Source organism: Ursus americanus, chromosome 6 (genome assembly GCF_024610735.1).
Source record: "Ursus americanus isolate L20-20 chromosome 6, mUrsAme1.1.p, whole genome shotgun sequence".
Lineage (NCBI taxonomy): Eukaryota > Metazoa > Chordata > Mammalia > Carnivora > Ursidae > Ursus > Ursus americanus.
Genome location: NC_142132.1, coordinates 42,276,232 through 42,300,958, shown reverse-complemented (window position 1 = coordinate 42,300,958; position 24,727 = coordinate 42,276,232). Strand labels below are relative to the sequence as shown.

Genomic DNA, 24,727 nt, shown 5'->3' with positions numbered 1-24,727 from the left:
TTGGAGACTTAGATACAAATTTTGAATTAGGAGATCTGAGATGAGACCTGGTCTATGGGACATGGTTTGAATAGCAAGAATGTATAGGACTTGCTAACTTGCAAAGAGTCATTCGGGTCTTCTCTGTCACAGGTTACCACCTTGAATAACTTGATGGTGTAAGGTGGGTATATGAGAGTTTGAAACCAGCAGGTGTAAAAAACAAAAACAAAATAAAAATAAAAAACAAAACAGAGGATGGTGGGACCAGAGGCAACCAGAAGAACCACCAAAGTTGTTCGAATTTGAATATTTAAAACACTATATGCTGCCCAGATTTAAAACAAACAAACAAATCAACAGCTTGTGAGGTACATTCACACCATATCCAACCCTTTTGATTCCTGTTCAATGTCTTTAACCATATATTAATTTTAAAAGTGGAAACTTCACACCCAAATTAACAATAATCCACATGTAAACAAACTTTAAGTTCACTCTGCAAACAGCAATTGATCAACCTTGGGTTTGACCATGACTTCTTAAATACAACACCAAAATCATGATCAATAAAAGAAAAACTGGTCCTTTGGCTTCATTTGGCCTAGCTCTGCCCTTCATATTTTTCCTCATTTTATCCACAAATACATCTTAAAACTGAGATAGGTCTTAGTAAAACCAATATATATTTTTCTCTTTCTCTCTATTTTTTAAAATATAAATAATAACTTACTAATATACAAATAAATGTAAATACATATTTATAACTACATGTAAATAATATAACAAATTAATAGTATAGTTATAAATAACTTATAAATATATATTTAATTATTTATCTATCATAACACTTCCACTTATTAGTATGTATTTAAAGTTCCTCCACGTCTTTCCATACCTTGATAGCTCATTTATTTTTAGTACTGAATAATATTCCATTGAGTGGATGTACCTGGGTTTATCCATTCACCTCTTGCTTCCACATTTTGGTAATTACAAGTAAAGCTGTCATAAAAATTCATGTGCAAGTTTTTGTGTAGATATGTGACTTGAATTCATTTGGGTAAATACCATAGAGTGTGACTCCTGGATCATATGATAAAGGTAGGTTTAGTTTTATAAGAAACTGTCAAACTTTCTTCTGAAGTGGCCATTTTCCATTTTGACCAGTAACGGAAGAGAGTTCTTGTTGTTCCACATCCTCACCAGTACTTGGTGCTGTCAGTGTTTTGCATTGTGGCCATCCTAATGCAGTGGTATCTCATTGTTATTTTATTTTTCAGTTCCCTAATGACACATGATATTAGGCATCTTTTCATATGGCTGTTTGTCATATGCAACTCTTCTGGGTGAGATATCTGTTCAGATCTTTTGCCTGTTTTTTAAATGGGTTATTTGTTCTCTCATTGTTCAATTTTAAGAGTTCTCTGTGTATTTTAGATACTAACCCTTTATTTCATATATATTTTGCCAAGATTTTCTCCCAATCTCTGAATTGTCTTCTCATTCTCTTACCAGTATTTTTGTCACAGAAGTTTTAAATTTTAATGAAGCCCAGCTTATCAATTTTTCTTTGATTGATTGTGCTTTTGGTGTTGTAGCTAAGAAGTCATCACCATGCCCAAGGTCATCTGAATTTTCAGTTTATCATTACACTGCAAATAATGACAAATATATTTATAATAAAAAGCTTACAGCAAGTTTGTGTGAATAAAAGTCATTTTTCTAAATCAAGAAGATTAGAGGGAAAATCATCTTGGGATAAATCAGATTGCTGGTGTGTTCAATCTTTTTATTTTCGCTTCTGAAATTGTATGAATGTGTGTACACAAGACAAAGCTCTTATGGATTGCCTATCTTTCCCTAGCTTAGCACAATAATTTATCTGCAGGAAGAATTTGCTCATTTAAGTTTACAAATTTGATGCTTCCAAATTCAACAGAAAGATGAACAAACATCTTAAATATGATGAGGCCATTTAGAGCAACCTCCCCATTTTACAGGTAGAGAAACTAAGAATGAGAAAGGACAAGTGACTAACGTCATCCAGCCAGCTGGTGACATTACCAAAACAGAGTTGTCTGTTTCCTAGACTATCATCTTCTTGCCCACATCTCCCAGTTATTCTGCTTTTCCTCACTCCCGTACTCCAAAGTTCAGAGCTATTATTTTGACTACCAAGGTCCCTGTCAACAACAACAATTATGTCTAGACTTACATGGTCCTTTCTATGTGCCAGGTAAATGTTCTAAACTCTAACATATGTTTATTAATCTCCCTCAATAGTCCTATAAGATAGATGCTATTCTTACTCCTACATATAGATGAAAAATTGAAGTACATAGAGATTAGGTAAATTGCCCAAGATCACACAGTTAGTAAGTGGGAGAGAGGATTTGAACCCTGGCAATCAAGCTTCAGTGTCTATGTTCATTTCAACTACACTGTTATATCTCTTAGTCATGCCACTGTGCTTCTGCCTGCCAACATGAGCCTCTAGGCCAAATGCAATCCTTTTGAATGTGATCCCTCTGAATTCTACTCATCTAGAACTTTTAACCGAAGTATTTCCTAAATACAGTGCATTGATGCTTGTAGTGCCAAACCACCTGTCAATGCTACCTTTTTCAAATGACTCTCCTTTCATTATGATAATAGGTGAAGATGCTTTGTAATTGTAATGAAGATGAAAGTAATTATATTTTGAGACACGTTTAGTGAACTAAAAGTAAGATACATCCCCTTCCCTGAATGGACCTCATACCCCCAAAAAAGCTAAAAATTGTTTAAGGTAATTGTTAAGTATTTCTCTGTTCTCTAAAAAAAATTCGGTCTCTATTGGATACCAGCTTTCCCTATGCCTTTAAAGGAATTTATAGGTTTTAAAGACTAGGATATTTACATGGACAGTGAATACGAACATTTATAAGGGGTATTATAATCATTATTGAATAGTTTTATATTAGTTTGAAAATGTATAGGCTGAGGGCCATTTGGATTAATAAGAAAGATTCATCAGTAAAGAGAGGACAGATATCCATCATTAAGCCTTCCAGATACCTACTGAAATGACCATGTAATTTTGTAAACTACAGGAGATCAGGTATCATGAACCTAGGGAAGGATGCCACTCACTTATCAGATATTTTGGGGAAGCAACTTAGTGGGTCACAGCAATGGAAGACTCAAATTCATCTTGCATTGAAAGTGCATCATCTCAGGGGATTTCCTTTTTTATGTACATAGACAAAGCAGTTCAAAGTATCAATAATGGGAGCCCTTGAATTCCTCTGGCCTCTGCAGAATACAGTATCCAGAAACCCCAGTTCACTGGCATTTGTCTCTGACAGATAGAAGAGCATTGCCAGAAAGAAGGTTAAAAAATACTGTGGCTTTTTTTTTTTTTTTTTTTTTTTTTACTGTTGTAGGGCTTGCATCAATCAGGATTATAGAAACAGAAACTTTATTGGGGAAAAAACTCTAAAAAGGAAGTTTTCCACTAAGGCACAGGGCTTGATTTACATCACAGTCTCCAGCTAAACTCATAAGACCAGGTTAAGATCTGAGAGGATGATTCCACCAGCAGCCAGCTGAACTATTAGGAGACTCAGGGAGTCTATACCTACCCGTTTATGGAAAGAGTTCTCCAGAATCAAGAAAGAGCAAACTAAACATCAAAACAACAACATGAAAGTGTAAGGAAAGGATTTAGCATGAAAGAAATAACATGTAAATATATTATATTACATCATAGACACTAAAAACATATTATTTGAAAAGTATATGCCAAAGGAAAAGAGGTTTTAAAAATATTTTTTTCTCTATAGGTACAATTCACTATTGTAATGACTCTCTATAACAAAAAATTAAAAATTTATTCCATAAAGAGTGGCTGAGACATAAAAGAGGTATTAATGGAGTGGCAGGGAGAAAAAACAAAGGAGAAACACAAACATAAAAGGAGAACTTATGTATTCATTAACATTGTTGAAAAACATGAACACTGGAGAAAATTGAATCAGAAATTTGGAAGACAAACTAAAAAACTCTCAAAATAATAAGAAAAAGGAATGCATTGAAAATTATCGAAGAGAGTACAACAGACATGGAGGACTAATAGCATCAACATATGAAAAGTTAACGTTCCTGGAAACAAGACAAAGACAAATGCAAAAGATGTAATAGATAAGGAAAGATTTAATAGATGACAAAATTATTCAGCTAAAGTTATCAGGTTGTTTTTGCATATAAAAAGAACTCAGAATTCTAAGCATAATTAATGACATGTAGGCTAACTCATTAAATATTGGTGGAAGTTTATAAATTCAAGGATGTTAAAGTAAATTACAAAGAAGAAAGCATAATAACAGAGGAGAAGTAAAGGAGGAAGAAAAGAAAAAGGAGAGAAGAAAAGAGAAAAGGGATCAGAAGCAGAGAGAAGGGGAGAAGGAAGAAGAAGATGAGCAGGGAGACAAGGAAAAAGTGGGAAATAATGGGAGGAAAACATGGAGAGGAGGGAAGAAGGGGGAACAGTAGAGAAGAAGGGGGAGAGAATGAAGAATGGGAGGAGAAGGAGGAGAAAGGGAAAAGGAAGAGGAAAGCGACATGGAGAAGGAAGAGGTGGAGAAGAAGGAATAGGAGGGAAGAGGAGAAGGATTAAAGTAGAGGGAGGAAGAGGAAAAGCAATAAGAAGGGCAGGAAGCAGAGAGGAGGAAGAGGATAAGAGAAAGGGAAGGAAGAAGGGGAAGAGGAGGGAGAAAAGAAGATGGAGAAAAAGAGGAGAGAATAGAGGAGAGTGAGAAGAAAAGATAGGAAAGGTAAGAGGAGGGGAGAAGAAGGAGGTGAATGCAGTATTCTTATGCTTCTCTGAAGCGTTACATACAGGAAGAACAATGGGGCAATTTCTATAGAATTCAGTCAATAGAGCAAATTCTATACAATATTAAGGGAAAAAGTTGTAACACAAGATTATTATACACAGATAAGTTTTAATTCATGCATAAAAGCAACAGAAAAAGATTCTCAGATATATTATCTCAGAAAATATACCACTCTCTATTGCTCAAATAACTGCTCTGGCTGAACAAAAATTCATCAAAATAAAGACATGAACAATGGCTAAATCACAGAATAGAAAGACATTCAACAATCACTGAAATCCCTGGAACATAGACTTCAGTCCAAATAATGACTATAAATGTAGATGTGATATAATAAAAGAATGAAAATGAAAATTATATATATATATATATTAGAGAAACCATCAGATATTAGAAGCAGGAGGAGGAGAAGGAAATAAATAACAATAGTAAACTGGGCCTAAAATCTCAGATTATATTACCAAAACCTGATTGAGTAGGTGGAAGGAGGGGAGGACAAAAAGGTATTTCAGTATCATCTTACATAGGGAGAGATATAAATATATGGTTTCACACTTGATGCTGAAAGAGAAACAGCAATGCATGTGTTTTTAAGCCTGAAGGAAAACGCTGGCGGTTAAAAGAGGATGCTTAACGTCCAGTTGTGGTGGTGGGGGCAGGGGGACTATAGTAATAACAATGGTAATAGAATGCTAAACATCATGAAAACAATGTAGAATGCATAAGTAGACATGAGTGAAGATTAAATATATTTATATCATACTACCTGATGATTGTCTGCCAATATATTGGAAACCTTAACGAAATGAACAAATTCCTAGAAACATACAATCTACATGTAAAGAAGAATGAACACCAATCCTCCTCAAATTTTTACCCAAAAAATTTAAGAGGAGGGAATGCTTCCTAACTCATTTTATGAGGCCAGTATTACCCTGACACTGAAACCCAAAAAAGACAGTACGGGAAAAGAAGACTGAAGACCAATATTCCTGAGTAATGTGGATGCAACAATTTTCAACAAAATACCAGGAAACTTAATTCAACAGCATATTTTTTTAAAAAATTACACACCAGTACCAACCAATATTTGTTCCTGAAACATAAGGATGGTTCAACATACAAAGAGCCATCAGCATATAATACTATATTATGCAAATGAAGGGGGGAACCCACATTATCATCTTAGGGCAGGAAAAGCATTTGACAAAATGCAATATCCTTTCATGATAAAAACTCAACAGGCTAGGAAGAAAAGAAAACTACGTTGATACAATAAAGACCATATGTGAGAAACTCAAAGCTAACATCATACTCAAGGCTTTTCCTCTAAGGTCAGGAACAAGACAAGAACGTCCACTTTCACTACTTCCATTCAACATAGTACTGGAAGTCATAGTCAGACAATTACGCAAGAAAAAATAAATTTAAAAATTTCAAATTGGAATGAAAGAAATAGAAGTATCTCTGCTATCAGACAACATGACCTGCCTGATATGTAGAAAACCTTAAAATTGGACACACACACACACTCACACAAACTATTAGAACTAATAAATCAGCAAAGTTGTAGGATAAAAAAATCAATGCACCAAGATCAGTTGCATTTCCATACATTAATAATGAACAATCTGAAAGGGAAATACAAAAACAATTCCAGTTATAATAATATCAAAAAGAATAAAATACCTAAGAATAAACTTAACCAAAAGGCAAAGACATGTATACTGAAAACTAAAAAATGTTTCTGAAGGAAATTAAAGACACAAATAAACGGAAAGACATCTATGTTCATGGATTGAAAGACTTCATATTGCTCAGATGTCAATACTACCTACAGCAATCCACAAATTCAATGCAATCTCTATCAAAATTCCAATGATGTTTCAGGCAGAAATACAAAAATCCATTCTAAAGTTTCCCCCTTAAGGAACCCCAAATAGCCAAAACAATTTTGAAAAAGAATAAAGTTGGAGATCTCAAATTTCCTGAATTCAAAATGTACTACAAAGCTATAGTAATCAAAATAGTGTGGTACTGACATGAAGGCAGATGCATAGACCAATGGAATAGAATAAAAAGCCCAGTAATACTATCCCATATATGTCCAAATGATTTCATACAAAGGTGTCAAAACCATTCAGTGAGGAAAGGACAGTCTTTTAAACAAATGGTACTGGGAAAACGGGATATCCTCATGCAAAAGAATGAAGTAGGACCCTTAACTTACACCATGTACAAAAATTAACAAGATGGATCAAAAACCTATATATGAGACCTAAAACTATAAAACTCCTAGAAGAAAACATATGGCAAAGGTTTTATGACATTGGATCTGGCAATAATTTCTTAAATATGACAATAAAAGCAAAGGTGACAACAACAAAAAATAGATAATACAGACTTCATCAAAATTAAAAATTCCTCTGCACCCAAGAATACTACCAACAGAATTAAAAGGTTACCCATAAAACGGGAGAAGATATTTACAAATCAATATCTGATGAGATATTAATATATATATATTAATAATATATATATATATATCTACAATTCAGTAACAAAAACAAACAACCCAATTAAAAATGGGCAATAGACTTAAATAGACATTTCTCCAAAGAAGATTTGCAAATGGCCAAAAACACATGAAAAGATGCTCAACATCACTAATTATTAGGGAAATGCCAATCAAAACCCAAATGAGATACCACTTCACACCATTAGGATAGCTATTATGAAACCAAAAATAAAAACAAAATAGGAAATAAGTATGGGTGAGGATATGAAGGAACTAGAAACGTTGTGAGCTGCTGGTGGGAATGTGAAATGGTGAAACTGCTGTAGAATATGGTAAAGTAGTTCCTAATAAAACAAACACAGAATTACCATATGATCCAACAATTCCACTTCTGAGTATATACCCAAGAGTAGTGAAAGCAGGGACTTGAACATATATCTGTACACTCATGTTTATAGCAGCAGTATTAAATAGCCAAAGAATGGAAGCAACACAAGTGTCTCTCAACAGATGAATGTATAAACAAAATGTGGTATATACATATAATGGAATGTTATTTAGCTTTGAAAAGGAAGGAAATTCTGACAGATGCTACAACATGGATGAAACTTTAAGACATGCTAAGTGAAATTAGCCAGTCATAAAAGGACAAAAACTGTATTATTTCACTTATATAAAGTACCTACAGTAGTCAAACTTATAGAAACAGAGAACAGGACGGTGGCTTCCAGAGTCTGTGAAAGTGGGGAATGGGGAGTATTATATAGACTCTCAGTTTTGCAGTATGTTCTAGAGATGGATGGTGGTGATGTTTATAGAACAATGTGAATGTACTTAATGACATTAAACTGCACACTTAAAATGATTAAAATGATAAAATTGATGTTATGTATATTTTATCACAATTTTAAAATTAAAATTAAAAACTATAAACATGTAATAATATATTCTAATATCAAAAGTTGTTTTAAAAATTATGAAGTTTATTCAATAAGTAAAAAACAATAAAAAATAACAATTTAAAAATTAAATATAGAAGGCTATCTATCAAATAAATAGGGAAAAAGTTTTTAATCACTTCCTAAAAAGTAAGGGATCAGAAGTTTCAAAAAGGAGTTGTTGGGGAAGAGGTGGAGTGGAACAGAGTGACATAGGAAAAACATTTTCTTATACTATTAAAATTAAGTTGGCATTAATTCAAATTAGATTCTTATAAATTAAGACATTAATTGACATGCCTAGGGCAACCACTAAAACACAATTCAAAAATATATATAGTGAAAGAAACAACAGGGGAATTAAAATGGTATACAGAATATATCTATTTAACAGAAAGAAAAGCAGGAGTGGAGGAAATGAAGAACAAAAGAGGTGTTAAGACATAAAGAGAACAAACAACAACACGGCAGAAGTGAATTCTTCCTTATCACTAGTTACATTAGATGTAAGTGGATTAAACTCTCCAATTAAAACAGAGATTGGTAGGGGGCGCCTGGGTGGCACAGCGGTTAAGCGTCTGCCTTCGGCTCAGGGCGTGATCCCGGCGTTATGGGATCGAGCCCCACGTCAGGCTCCTCTGCTATGAGCCTGCTTCTTCCTCTCCCACTCCCCCTGCCTGTGTTCCCTCTCTCACTGGCTGTCTCTATCTCTGTCGAATAAATAAATAAAATCTTAAAAAACAAAAAAAAAACAGAGATTGGTAGAACAGATTAAAAAACATAATTGAACTATATGTTGTATGGAAGTGACTCACTTTAGATTCCAAGACAAATAGATTGAAAATTAAAGAATAAAAAATATTTTTTGTGCAAATAACCAAAAGAGAACTGGAGTAATATACTAATACCAGCCAAAGTACACTTTAAGGGAAGTTTTTATAAGAGACAAAGGACATTATATAATGATAAAAGGGTCATTTGATAAGAATATAAAACAATTATAATTCAAAATATATATACACCTAAAATCCGAAAATATATGAATCAAAATTGATAAAATTGAAGGGAGAAATAGGCGGTTCTGAAAAAATGGTTGGAGATTTTAATATCCCACATTTAATAATTGATAACAACAGATCAGCAAGTAAATGGAAAACATGAACAATACTATAAATGAACTACACTTGAAGAAGAAATAGATAATATGAATTGCCCTATAGCTATGAAAATTTTAATTATTAATTTAAAAGCTCCAAGAATATGAAATCTTCTAGATGGTTTCCCTGGAGAATTATACCAAACAGAGATGAATTAACACCAACTTCATATAATCTCTCTTAGAAAATAGAAGATGAGCAAAGACTTCTTAAATCATTTTATGAAGCCAGTGTTACCCTGAAACCAAAACTAGACAGAAACAGGACAATAAATAAAAGTGCAAACCAATATTTCTCATAAATTTAGATGCAAAAATCCTCCACCAGAATATCAACAAACAGAATCCAAAATATATGAAAAGAATCATAGTTCATGACCAGGTGAGATTCATTCAAGGTACATAACATTTGAAAAACAATCTAATGTAATCTATCATATTAGTAAGCTAAAGAAGAAAAATCATACAGTCATGTCAAGCAATGCAAAAAAAAAAAAAAGCATTTGAGAAATCCAATACCCATTCAGGATAAATAAGCTCAGCAAGTTATGATCTATTGGTTTAATGCAGTTTCAACTATAATTAATGCAACTCCTATCAAAACCATGGAAAAGTTTTTTTTTATAAACATAGACAAGCTTATTCTAAAATTTCTGTGGAAAGGCACAGGCCCTAGAATAGTTAAAACAATCTGAACAAAGAAAAATAAAATCAGAGGAATCACTCTGCCCAATATTAAGGTTTAGTCTGTAGCTATAGTAACCAAGACAGCACGGTATTGGCAAAGGCATAGGCACATAGATCAATGGAACTGAATGGAAAACTCAGAAATAGAACAACAATGTGCCCTAATTCCTGAAAAAATTACAAAAGCAATTCAATGAAGGAAAGATAACCTTTTTAATAAATGACACTAAAGCAATTGGACATTCATAGATAAAACCATATATAATTATTGTAATTATATATCTAAAACTCACCTAAACCTCATACCTTATACAAAAATTAACTCAAAATTGACTGTAGACCGAAATGTTAAATGTAAAATTACAACACTTTTAGGAAAAACACAAAAAAAACAGGAGATTATCTTCATGGTCTAGGGGTAGGCAAGAATTAGACTTGACACCAAAGGTATGATTCACAAAAGACTAAATTTATAAATTGGACTTCAGAGGAATTAAAAAATTTTCTCTGTGAAAGACCTTATTAAGAGGTTGAAAAGAGAAAGTACAGAGTGGGGAAAATATTTACAAACAACATGTCTGAAAAAGAACTAGTATCTAAAATATACGAAGAACTTTCAAAACATAAGAGTAGTAGTCAAACAATCCAGTTGGAAAATGGGCAAGGGGTGCCTGGGTGGCTCAGTTGGTTAAGCATCCCACTCTTGATTTTGGGTCAGGTCATGATCTCAGGATCGTGAGATCAAGCCCCAAGTCAGGCTCCATGCTGAGTGGAGCCTGCTTGGGATTCTCTCTCACCCTCTCCCTCTGCCCTTCCCCCTGCTCACATATGGGTGTGCCTGCACTCTCTCTCTCTCTAAAAAAAAAGAAAGAAAGAAAAAACATAAGAAAATGGGTACAATATATAAAAATGGGTATTTCACCAAAGAGGTTATTATATAGATAGCAATAAGCACATGAAAAGTTGTTCAACACAATTACTCATTAGGGAAATGCAAATTAAAACCAGAATGAGCTATCACTCATGCCTATCAGAATGGTAAAATAAAAAAATATTGAAAATACTAAATGCTGGCAAAGATGCAAAGAAACTGGATCATTCCCACATCACTACTAGTAATATAAAATCGCAGAGTCACTGGAATACAGTTTGATGGTTTCTTATAAAGCATATTTTCTTATAAAGCATGCAATTACCATATGACCCAGCAATTGCACTCTTGGATACATATGTATCACAAATGAAAACTTGTAGTTCACACCAAAACCTACACACAAATATTCATAATGGTTTTATTCATAATTGCATAAAAGTGGAAACAACCCAGATGTCCTTCAGTGTGTGAACAGTTAAACAAGCTGTGGTACATGGGATATTACTGAGCAGAAAAAAGCAATGAATTATTGAGACACGTACCAACCTGGATGCATCTCCAGAGAATTATTCTAAATGAAAAAGGCAATCCAAAAGCTATGATTCCATTTATATAACATATTCAAAATGACATTTTAAAGATTTTATTTACTTATTTATTTTACAGAGAGAGAGAAAGAGTGAGCAGGGGGGAGGAGCAGAGGGAGAGGGGCAAGCAGACTCGGTACTGAGCATGAGCCCGAAGCAGGGCTCGATCCCAGGACCCTGACATCATGACCTGAGCTGAAATCAAGAGTTGGACACTTAACTGACTGAGTCATCCAGGTGCCCTGAAATGACAACATTTTAGAAATGGAGAACACGTTAGTGGTCACCAGGGGTTAAGAACAAGACCAGAGGGGAAGAAGGGGGAGAAGTGTGCAGGAGATGGGTGTCGTTATAAGAGGAAAACACAAGGGATCCTTGTAGGAATAAAATTCTTTAGCATCGTTACCATGGTGGTGAATACACAAACCTACACATGGGATAAGATTGCGTGGACCCAAATGCACACACACACATGCACAGAGAAATGAGTGCAAGAGGAGAAATCCGAATAGAATCAGTCAACTGTATTAATGTCGATACCCTGGTTGTGATAAGATACTACAGTTTTGCAAAATGTTACGACTGGGGGAAACCAGTTAAAGGATATTATGAGATCTCGCTGCATTATTTCTTACAACTGCATGTGAATCTATAATTATCTCGATAAAAATGCCAACTAAAAAATAAAACTGGATAACATCATACTAAATTCTGAATCCTGGCCAGAGGCTGAACTCCTTTAAATAGGCAGCTGGGAGCCATAGAAGCTGGTTAAGTATGGATGGCCAGTGAGGGCTGTAGATCGAAAGAATCCATGTAATGATAGTGAGTATGATGAATTGAAGGAGAAATTACACACTATAATCAGGGATCAAGTGAGAGGGGATATTGAAGCCGATATTGAACCCAAGGAAATGTAGACTAGATCTGTGTCTTTGGTTACTTCAGTCACCACATTTCCAATACCCCTTCACTTTGCCCAAGTTCGCTTGTAAATTACACAGTAGGTGGAAATCTGCTCCTAAAACAAAGGCATTCCCGTTATTTCACTATGTTGAACTAATTCTTTCAAGCCATATTTTTAACACTTTGATAAAACAAAGGAATGATTTTACTCCCTGGCTTCAGTAATTTTATAATTTTATAAATATAAGTGAAATAAGTTTTCTAATCACTGTGATAATGGCATGTTTTTAAAAATAATTTTAAGGTGTTTGAAGATTTGAAAAAATACCTTAGACTTGTGGTCTTAATTAATTTTAATGTAATGTTTAGAAAATTTTGATTAAATAAGTTTGTAATCAACGTTTAAATGCCTGAGGAAATTTAATTCGTTAATTTTTAATGTTTTGATTTCTTAGTCTTATAAGCAGCATTTAAATGTTCAGAGAAGTATTATTTAATTCATTTATGCACTTATATAATTGTGTATGAAGTAAACTACAAGAGGAGTGAAGCTTTTCACGCACGCAAGAGTACGGTCATCCAACTGCATAGCCAGGATCGGAGTCCGCCTGCCTCCAGGACATGAGGCTGCACTCTGTCTTTACAGCCTTTCGGAGCTGAATGTTCCCAGATCTGGAAGGAGGAATGGATCTTACCTTATGGGGTTGTCCATCCTGGACACTGTGAGGAACGCCGCCAGGTTCGCTGTGTAGGAGGAGCACACGATGAGGGTGAAAAGCCACCAGCTGCCCATCACGATGCGCATGGCCATGGAGTTCACTGAGGATTCACCACCTACAGGAGGCCAGCAAAATGGATTGGCCCTGGGTGTCTACTCTCACTCGCATCCCCACAGAAATGCTCCAGCTCCACCCTGGGGCCTGGCTCAGGGAACCGCCATTGGGGTTGGGCTGGGGAGCAGGGAAGTGAGCTGCTGGCTAGTTATGGGGGACTGTGACAATCCTGGGGAAGAATCCAAAGACCACCAATCTTGGAAAGGGGTGGAGGACCACCAAATACGAAAAATCCAGGATTGGCCTTTTAGTGATGTGATGTTTGTCAAAACACCAAGGGTAGAGTTCTGAATATCAAAATCTTCCAGTTAGAAGATTCTAGCTCACTGAGTTGCATACTTCCAGGGCTGCAACATGATGTAAGATCCTTTTCCAATTTCAAATTCATAGAGAGTCGTCTCAGGAATTCTGTAAATATAGAATTACCTCCTACCTGGAGGGTTCCCTAGCTTTCTTTTAAACCTCAGAAATGAGATCTCGCTTTTATTAATATTCAGCCCTCACTGGATGACTTTTTTCCTAGGATTTTCAGAAATCATTGCCTGTGACTTGCAGTCAGTAGCTGCCCCGTGGAGGCCAATTATTTCTCCTTGGTCCCTCAGGTGGTAGCAGAAGAAAGCGTTTCACTGACACTTCTTATATAACCTTGCAAACAGGCGATACATGTTTTGCCATGGTGCAAACAAGGCCAACACTCACATTAGGAACTTTGCAATTTGTTGCTTGGGTCAAAACTGCAAGATCCTGTAACTTACCAAGTGCTCTCCAGACTTCACAGAGAAAGGAGACTTTGTATCTCAACACTGGGTGGAGGACTGCTCAGAGGATTGCAAAACAATTGTGATTTTTTTTTCCTATTAAGACTTCAAATTTAAGCAAGATTCAGTTTCATCTGACAACCCCATGTGCATAACAATCAACCTGATGTGGGAGGGGAGAAAAGTGCAAAGCAGAACTCCAAAGTTAATTTTATCTAAAGCGGAGAATCAGGCTTTGAAGTTGAGTTCCTTGTCACTTCATTTAATTTCTATCTGATATTACTCAGAGAAATTGGGTGCAGCCTGATATTAGTACCGTCCTAGAGATTAAATAAAATTGCATTTAAAATGACTTCTCCAAAACGCATCTAAGAACTCTGTCAATGGGCAAGTTCTTCCCGGCCCTCGGGGCTATCCCGCAACATCAGGAAACCAGGAACGTACCTTGCTGTACGAAGGCTCCGTAAACTATCCAGATGGCGCTGTGCAAGGTGGCCGAAGCGGATGGTCGGGGCTGGGCAGCACTCTGAGCCCTCACGGCCTGGATCCGGTTCAACACAAATATCAGCACGCCCACCACCGGGATGGCCGCTGCAATGCAGGCCCACACGGCAAAATCAAACGGAGCAAAAAGAGAGAAGATGCTGATTTTCTCCTCGGGCTTCTTGATTAGGATCCCCACCGAATAGTCCATGTACCGCTTGCTAAAGTCCACGACGCTCTCCCTCTCCGGAGTGATTGTGATGGCGGAGATGGCCAGGTCTGCCCTCTGAAAGGCAAAACCAACTCATCAGACAGCAGTTCTCGCTTCCTGCTGGGTCCCACCCTGGGGCAAGGCCTGCCCTCTACCCTTTAGGTTATTCCTTCCAGAGGAAATGCATTCAAGACAGGACAGCCTGTGACCTTGAATACCGTAAAAAAAAAAAAAAAAAAAAAAAAAAAATTCAACACTAAGTTGTCTGTTTGAATTGTAGTTTTTCTTCACTTTCTTGTTGTCCTCACAAACTTTCACCATCTTCTTTCTTTTGCTGGTTATTTCCCTCTACCCCGTCCCTGCCCCCAACCAAGAAGTCCTTTCTATCTTCTTCTAGGCTTATTTGTATCCTTCCTATACTTCCATCAAGCTTCTCCAAACTTCCATTAGCCCACATGGATGCTTTTCCTGAGATACTTCAGAAGTTATAAACAGTCCCTGGTTGTTTTATATGCAGACTCTATGCCAGAGAGTCATATCCTCCAAGAAAAATGGGATTATCTACTTTTCTTGATCTTCCACGGCCCTTAATTCATGGCCTCTCAACATATGGGTTGATTCTTCATATAGTAAAGCCATGTTGGGAGGGGACCTTCTGGACATGCTATACTTTGACCCCAAAAGTACCTTGCAAGATTTTTCTTTCCAAGATGGGCTTAATTTTAAAAATAGACAAAGAATCCATTAAGATGGAACTAGACTGTGAGATTAAAGCTGCCAAGACTGGTGGAGGTTAGGATAATTAGGACTGGATGCATGACGGAGGCCAATAATGGGCCACCAGTCCCTTCAACCACAAGGGCACCAAAATATACCATGATCATCCTGATCTTGGCTCTTGGACTTCTATGCAGGAGGCATCATCAGAACTAAGTTTATTTTAGGGGCGCCTGGGTGGCTCAGGCAGTAAGCAGCTGACTCTTGGTTTCAGCTCAGGTCATGATCTCGTAGTTGTGGGATCAAGCCCCAAGTCAGGATCTGCTCTCAACAAGGGGTCTGCTTCAGATTCTCTCTCCCTCTCACTGTCTCTCTCTCTCTCAAATGAATAAATAAAATCTTTAAAAATATAAATTAAATTGGGAAAACATACATAAGAAGACTTTATCAGAAAATTTTTTATGAGATTTAATATGTGGGCTAGAGAGGCAGATATAAGGATGTTCTAAACTATGAAATAAAAAATAATAATAATAAACTGTGAAATCCAACAACATATCTAGAGTAAAAAGAAAAAATGTTGGAGGTAATGATGGTGAAGCTCTCCTCTTAGACTTGTCACATTTGTATGTCTGGTTCTTGCCTCTCTTTGCAAAAACTCAAGATCCAGGGATTTGTTTTTAAGGATATGGAGCATTCGGAGCCTACGTAAGGACTAAGAAGAGATCTAGCGGAGCCGCGCAGGTTTACAGCATAGGAAGACGGGAAAGTAATTTATGAAGCCAGGTCCAGAAAAAGCACAAGGGATCGACTTACGACACGGGTAGAGGGTGACCTGTAACACGGGGGAAAACACTCCCACCTCTGAACCTGGAGTACGAGCAGGTGTCTGCAGATGTGAATTTCATAGGTAGTTGAAGTAGTATTTCAAGCCCACAAATCTCCATTTCTTTGCCTAATATAGGAGTACTTTTTTTTTTTTTAATTTAGGAGAGAAGACTTCTAGGTTGCTTAAAGAGAAAGACAAACTTTTGAAACAGTCTCTAAGGGATATAGCCAAGGGGTCCAACAAAGGACAAGTTAAGGAACTTGGGCTGTCCCGAAGGCCTAGCTGAGGTTCGAGGCCACACATTGTTCATCTATCCATATGGACAAATGTGTGATTTTCTTCTCTAATTGTATGCAGCAACTTGGATGTCAGAGTCAGAGGGTAGATAATATATTCAAGTTAGGGTTTCAGTACGTAAGAAACCAAGAACAAAGACAGTCACAAAAGATAAAGGGAACAGGATTATCTGGTCAAGAACTGAGGGCACACCAGGCAGGAAAGTATACAGTATTACAGGGGCTCAAAAATCTTAAAGAAAGATGAACCTCAAATACATGTGCTAAGTGGAAAGGACCATGTATGGTATGACTCCATTTACATTAAATGTTCACAAAAGCAAATCTATGGAGATAGAAAATAGATCAAAGGTTGCCTAGGGCTGGGGTTGGAAATGGCATTAACTATAAATAAGTGTGAGGGAATCTCACTGGGTTGATGGAATTATTCTAAAACTAGATTATGATGATGGTTGCATAACTCAGTAGCTTTCTTAAAAATCATTGAATTGTATATCCAAAATGGGTGAATTTTATACATAAATTAGTACTGCAAGAAAATTGTTTTTTTAAAAAAGCGTAGGAGAAATGGGAGAGACGGTGTCTACCTTAATGGGTTTAGAAAGCAAAGGACTTGTGTTTTAGGAGCAAAGGTTCAAAAGAGTCAGAAGGACAATAGGTCATAGTCATGGAGTGGGACAGGGATGGTAACACATAAGATGTTGACAAAATGCGTGGGGACAGGCACTGATGTGGGGCACAAACCAAGGTCACTGGAGGTGAGACGGTCAAAACATCGGGAGCCCAGTGTTGGCCTAGGAACGTCTGCAACGTCAAAGTTGGTGGCAGCAGCAACACTAGAGAGGGAGGGGTTGAGCAGATGCCACCATCATAAATGACTGTCAGGAAATGACCCAGAGGTCAGGGGATGACAGGGGTGAGGATGGGGACACAGTGAACTGGCCTCATACCATGAGTCTCAATGAGGACCCAGGTTCTATAGGAGAGAGGAAGAGTAATTATTTGAAATTAATCTGAGGAGCTGGGGAATGTCGTATCACTTACACAGAACAATGCAGACACACGCACACACTCATGCACACACACGCACTTGTATATACACACCCCACCTGTGGGCCATGAGGAAGAAAAGAATAAGCACTCACGCATACCTCCCATGAGAACTAAGTTCCTATTTCAGCCCAAACGTGGGGGTGGGTTACAGAAAGGGTGCATGACAGAGCAGGCTCAATGGACAGACTCGAAAGGAATGGCAGCAGCGGGCATGGAAAGAAAACACAGAGTGCCAGGGAATGAGAAAGTAAAAGAATAGAAGTGGATATGGTGGGGAGGGGTGGGTTGAAGAAAAGAGAGCTCTAGTGAATGTAGAGTGGTAACCTGTGATCTGTTTAGCTAGTTCCAAGGTTCTAACTGCCTAATGGGCCAAATACAAATATCACCCCAGAGGCAGACTAGGGTGTCCCTCCTCATGGTCCTGCTTTTGGACCTACCTTGCTGAGGAGCTCCCCGATCATCCCGTTCCAGGAGGTGTTATGGAGCTGGTGACCATACCTGCCGTCGGGGGCCTGGTAAATCTCATATTTGAAGCCCAGAGCCTTGGCCAATGCATCCAGGACATCTATGGAGAACCCTTTGTAGCGCTTGGGCTGTCCAAGGATGTTCTCAGCCACCATCACGAAAGGCTCTTCCTGGGGACAACAGAACAGATGTTCTTCAGTTAAATAACAGGTTTTTCCAGGGTGTTTTTGGAGAGACCAATCTGATGAATCACAGCTTTAGAATGCTTGCAAACATGGGCATGTATTTATCCAATTTAGGACTGGAGTCTGAACATCTCTGCCCTTTTTTAAAGCAGTTTATGGACACTCAGAGCACAGTCGAGTGGAAGATCCTTCCAACCAGCATACTGAGGGAGGAATGGAGATTTACTTGTCCCGTGTGATGTTATCCCAGCCTCTGCTCAGAACCCCATGGCCAGAATGACATGATTTCTTTTCATTCCTTTATTTGTGACATTCAGGACTCTGTCCTTAGGAAATGCTGTAATTCTTCAGGATCCACATAAGAAATGTGGTTACTTCTCACCAGGATAAAGAACGACAATAAAAGCTCTATGATATTAGGTTGAGAGAAGACAGTATTACATCTATCAGATTGTACTAGAAAATGGATTCTGATTCATGGGAGAAGGTCACACCATAAGTCAAAAGACAGGACAGAATTAAACCCCACAGTTTCCGAGCCCAAAGCCACATTCACACATTTTGTGCTGTGTCATGTGCGCTCCCGTAGGGCATGTGGTTCTCCGGAAAACACCTCAGCCTTCCTCACCACAATCCTATGAAACTGAACAAGGAGGGACTTTTGGCAAACATCCCCAGAGAATATTCCTCATTAGTTTAACTGGGGGTGTGGGGGGTTATGGTATAATTCTTATTCTGTGATGTCCATACAAGGAATACAGGAACACTGCTGCCAAAGGCTTCTAGAGCCAAGGAGATGTGACAGAGGGGCCATCTGAACCACGTCTGACCAGTTAATAAGAGGTAAATCGAAAACGTCTCCTACAGCCCTGAAAAGGTGAAGGAAGAAATTGATAGGAAGATGCTTCTAAGGTCTCTTAAACATGTAAAAGTCCATGATTCCAGGACAACCGTGCAGAAAAATTGCAACAAAGGGTCTTTGTTAGGAAGTTTGTATCACATGGGGCCATCAGTGGGATTGGGTGCTGGAAGAGTGTCCTCCTCCAAGCATCTTTCTGGGGACTCTGGCTCTCAGCCAAGCTCTCCTGAGACCATCAGTAGGTCAAGCTACTGTTTACATCCAGGAACAAGTAGAGCTATGCCTACGTGGAAGCTCAGCAGTGGCTCTAGATTAGCGGTCTTTCTCTAGAGTAGCCCAGCCGCCTCCTGTGAAAGACCCTGGGGCAGAATCTCCAGCCCTACTCTTCCTTCATAGTTTGCAAAACTATTTGCCAGAAAGGCCTTATGAACACTCAAGACACTACTCGAGATCCCCTTCTCTCCAAACCCAGCATTAAGCTGAACAGAGAGAAGCCTCTGACTCAAAAGCCTGAATGGTGAAACTCCCCAACATGCCCGTGATCCTACCAAGACAGTCACCACTTTGAGAATCAGTCCTTGGAGGCGGCTGCCCATGGGCCTCTCTTGCAGGCTGCCATTCAGGCCTTTCTCTGAGTCCCACGTCGCCAGCTGTGAAGGAAAAAGGGAGTGTGAGGGACAGAACGGGCACCTGTATGCACCTCAGGAACTTGCCTCTCAAACTGGGATCCTGAGTCAGGCAGCTGGAGGACAGCAGTCCCCTCAGTGTCCCAGAGACTCAGAGCCATCTTAAAACCTTAGAAAGAATAAAGGTGTGACAGAAAGTTCCACTTCCCCCATCAGCTCCTCTGGAACTTGAGGACTTGCCACATCTTTAAAATAAAAGCAATTGGTAAGAACTTGTTTCTAGAATGACCATTGTCTAATTTTATTCTGTCCACCCATTGAGGTCATGTCACCGTGTCTCCCACAAAGTATCTTCTTTCTGTAATTACTCCTTCGACTTGCCTAGGCCAGAGGGCCTTTGAAATCAGCCACTGCTGCCATCAAGGCAGGATGAGGCTCAGCAGGGACGCGGGTAACGAAGACCCCCATGTGCGGCTTTCTTGCACCCTGATTGATGTCTACTGCAAGCGGGGTCAAGAGCTCGCTGCCTGTCTTCACTGTAGGGCAAATGTCACGATTTCCCTTGCTCTGCAGGTACAGGCCAAGACTACACGTGCTCTGGATCTGCCACAACCTCCTGAGCCTACAGAGTCTCTCCCATAGCCTGATGCATCGCTGACGGGCCCCCTGAGGGGGTTCCAGAGCCCCTGTACCGGCTCAGAAACGACAGGAGACACAGATGTTCTCCAGACTGCTTCCCGTCTCTGCCTCCCTGCAGGGCCCGGGAACCACGATGAAATCTTTCTCTGATCAATGATTCTCAATCATTAATTGGTGAAATGTAAAAAAATATATAAACAAATATATATATTTATATGTATATGTATATATATATATATGTACACACACACACACACACACACACACACACACACACACACACAGATACCAGCCCCCATCTCAACTTAATCAGGATCTCAGCACACAGGCATGAGGAATTGTAATGCTTCCGCAGTGGTCCTCATTGAGAAACCCTGTTCTTCTAGGTCACTGCATATTAGATTCTCTTAAGAAGGCTTTTAAAGCATATTGAAGGCTGGGCCTCACCCCCAGAGATTTGAATTTAATTGGTCTGTAGTGGGCTAGATATGAATGTTTCAGCTCCCCAGGTGATTCTAATGCACAGCCAGGGTTGTAAACCTCTGCTATAGATTAAAGCGGGGGGTCCTCAAACTATAACATGCACACAAATTATCCAGGGATTTTATATACACTTGCTGCTTCTGGGGCCTGTGATTATTCCTATCTAACAAGCTCCCAGGTGATCCTGCTGCTGACGATCCATGACCACCATTTAAGCAGCAAGGCGTTAAAGAAGTAGACCACTGCGGGCAGCATCTACTTTTCATCGGACGAAACCCACAAGTCCCCTAGTTGGGCTGCGCAGAACTATCCCTCTGGGGAGAAATGTCACCAGGTGCCCTAAAGAAGTCACCAATAGCGCTACCTAAGGACACGCCTACTCTCCCAGCATGTCCCTTAGCCTTGATATCTACAGCGGGCTCTGCACTCCGAGCTTTGACTATGAGGCCACAGTGGCAGAATCTGAGGGACCATGCCACCTGGAAGATACTAGAACCCTGAGGCCTAAAGCAGGAATATCAGAATGAGATACATGGTTGTAGAAGCAGTTTGAAAGGAACTTAGAAACTCCGGCTATCACTTTGGACACAATACCAACTAAGACTCACTCCACCCTAAGTCATAGATGTCTGGCAGCGATGAATGAATCATTGAGTCAACAGCATGGCCATGTGCTCTGAGGAGCTCCTCACAGCCACCACCCATTAATTTGAGGGGCACTGCAGTAAAGGGCAGTTAAAATCTACCCAAAGTCCTCTTCAAGGACATCAAAGATGCCACACTCTGGGAACAGACACAGTGAGAACGAAAGCTCATGGCTCTTTCTCCCTTGGGTCTTGGAAACAGCACTGGGACCCAGGATCAAGTCCTTCATCTAGATTAAAATACTGGTCAAAGGGAAGAGACAAACCCAGACAAAAAGAGGCAAGGTGTTAATTCCCTACATTCTTTGGACCCTCTGACACAGACCAGGGGACTCATGATGTGTATTTGGGCTGCCTGCGTCTTATCCCCATAACTGGTTAGCCCAGGCACTGGAGCTGCTTAACCCTGATGGGTAATGTGTTGCACCTCCTGGGTGGGGTGGTGTTAAGAAGGTCCCTGGACCACCTTGATGACAGACAAAGACATAATGAAGGTGATCTCGTCCTCACGATGACATGGCAGTTCCAGGTACCAGATATCCTGCCTTGCAGCAGGACTTGAATTCCTAACACATGCTGCCAAACATCCGTGGCACAGGTGAAGGGCCACCTCCACTCTGTGCTAGCACGTGCATAAGCAAGCACCCAGATGGGGCTCTGCGTGGCCTTGATCAAACCAACTTTACCTGTCTGTCTACTGGGATTGTAATCAGTTTTGAGAATGGATAATGGAGGCAAAAGAAAGCAGTTGGGATGAAGCCCTGTCCTTCTAGAGTTTTAAGCTCAGCTACGAGAAGGGCCCTGCCTCTCAATGTCCGGCCACACAACCTTCTTCTTCTAGCTCATTGCCTGGCTCAAGGCAGCAGCCCCCTACCCCAGAGTATTGCAACAGCCTCCCCATTGATCTCATTACCCCCAACCTCTCTCTTACAGCCTCCTCCATTGTGCTGATTTGCACCTTTGTAATAAATAAACTCAAACATGAACTGGGTTAATGAAAATTTTCGAATGACTTCTCATTTCCTACAAAATAAATCCTAACACTCTGAAGCTTGGCCTAAAAGAAAGTCCTGCTTTATTGAGATCCAAGCCTGACAATCAGCTTCACTTAAGTTTGTGTAGGCCCAGTCCGCTCCAACCCCCCAGACCCTCCCCTTCCTCATGCACCTCACAAGGCATGCTTCCTTCAGTTCCTTCGGCCTGTAATACCGTCCCTCTTTGGTTGGGTCTGGTACACTTTTACTCCTATTTTTTAAAAAATAATCTTTCACTTTAGAATAGTTTTAGATTTACAGAAAAGTTGTAGATATTGTGCAGAGTCTGTCCACGTAGTCTACATCCAGTTTTCCCCACTTAAGATGTTACATTAGTATAACACATTCCCTACAGCTAATGCAATGTTATTAGCCCAATCTCCACCATCTATACAGAGCTGCAGTAGAAATAATCTCCATTGTCTTCCATGCTGCACCTAAGTCTGTGACCCTGCTGTGTGTGCTACTTGGGTTTGTCACCTTGTCCCCTGAGATCAAAACCCTGTCTTCATAAACTGTAGAATTCCAGGCTCTTGGACTAGACCTTGCGTTGCTTATTCCCATCTCAGGGTTTACAACCTTGCTTTGAAAGCCATGTTCTCCTCTTGAAGATCAACTTTACTATACCTGGTAAAGATCGGGGGAAGAAGAGAGGAACTCAGAGGTGTGAAAATAGTATAAGTTCGGTAGTCGACTGACCTGTATTCTAGTTGTGTTTCCACCACTTACCTGGGTGACCTCAGACAGCACGTTTGACTGCGGTGCTTAAAATTCTGAATAAATTTGACTCCATTGAGATTCCGTTTTCTTATCTAAAAAGTAAAATAAGAATACCTTCCCTGCCTACCAAATATTTGGGGGCTATTCAAAAGAAAAAAATCACTTTGAAATAATCTGCTATAAAGTAATAATGACAAAGTAAAGTATCGGGATATAAACCTTTATGTGCAATAAAAGCTTAATTATGGTTTTTTAAAAGGGTGGTGGTAAACATGGGAGGAGCTTTGTTAAAATGTAATTATGTGAATATATCCAGGTGGTGGAATGATGAATAATCATTGCAACTCCTTGACACTGTTCTCTTTTCAACAGGTTTTTCACTACTTTCACAGGAAGGAAAATAAGCTTTTGATCAAAATAACGAGCACAGGTGACAAAATCCTGTCACACGCATTTGTATGACTGAGGACTGAATAGAGGGGAGCAATCAGAGTTAAATTATCTATTGGTGTGTCAAGACCAGTCTGAGAGTGAGAACCCAATAAATCAGTCCTCTGACTGCCAGGAGCTGTGGCCAAGGTGTCCCCATCTCCTAGAAGAGGCAATTGCAGGTTCATTCAACATGGCGTCTCCCATTCTATGACCTCTCCAAGACGGTGTGGGGCCTAGTGAGCCTGCTGGGTTTGGAGACAGGGAAGCGGCCACTGCTGAGGCCCAGCTCCACGAAGACAGACAACCTTTCTCCACTAAGAAAGAAGGACAGCAATCCTAAGGCAAAGCCATTTATATCAAAGTACAAGTACATGAGAGGGGGGAAAATTCCTCCAAGCCTGTAATTACTCCTATTTTTTTTTGTCTGAAAGTATTGAGGACTTAAAGGTTTTTATTTTTGTGTGTTTTTGTTTTTTAATACAGACCTCTCTCCCTGGCCTTCAGGGCATCCTGTACTCTAGCAGAGAAAGAAAAAATACTTCAAAGTGAAACCAAAATTCTGCCTTCAAACACATCAAAGTGCAACCATGTTCCAGGAACCAGGATCCTTGAGTTGGGCAGGGAAGTTTATTATTCCCTCACATCAGCCTCCAGCCGACCGCCCCAGGCTGAGTGAATCCCCCCATTTCCACAAAGCCTTGTGTTCTTGCCCAAATCTTAAGACCAGAGCAGTAACCCTTCATTTCTGAGTGAGGCCATCCCTCTGAACACCTGATATATAAGACCAGAACACAGAAAAAGCACAGTCTAAACAGACTCCAATGGACTTCTCTCTTCTTCTTCTTCTTTCTTTCTTTCTTTCTTTCTTTCTTTCTTTCTTTCTTTCTTTCTTTCTTTCTTTCTTTCCTTTTTTTTTTTTTTAATAAAATAAAGCC

At 39.2% G+C, this 24,727-nt stretch overlaps 1 protein-coding gene across 1 annotated transcript in view; it reads right to left on the bottom strand.

Annotated features, from left to right (window-relative positions):
* The window catches only part of GRID1 (glutamate ionotropic receptor delta type subunit 1), a 685,250-nt gene that overhangs the window by 91,532 nt on the left and 568,991 nt on the right, over positions 1-24,727 (bottom strand). Inside the window, exons 9-12 of the mRNA XM_045783660.2 lie at positions 19,763-19,864; positions 18,143-18,340; positions 14,561-14,885; positions 13,221-13,359 (exon numbers count right to left, since the gene is read on the bottom strand). Of these exons, the coding sequence (XP_045639616.2) occupies positions 13,221-13,359; positions 14,561-14,885; positions 18,143-18,340; positions 19,763-19,864 (764 nt within the window). The remainder of the gene's footprint in view (positions 1-13,220; positions 13,360-14,560; positions 14,886-18,142; positions 18,341-19,762; positions 19,865-24,727) is intronic.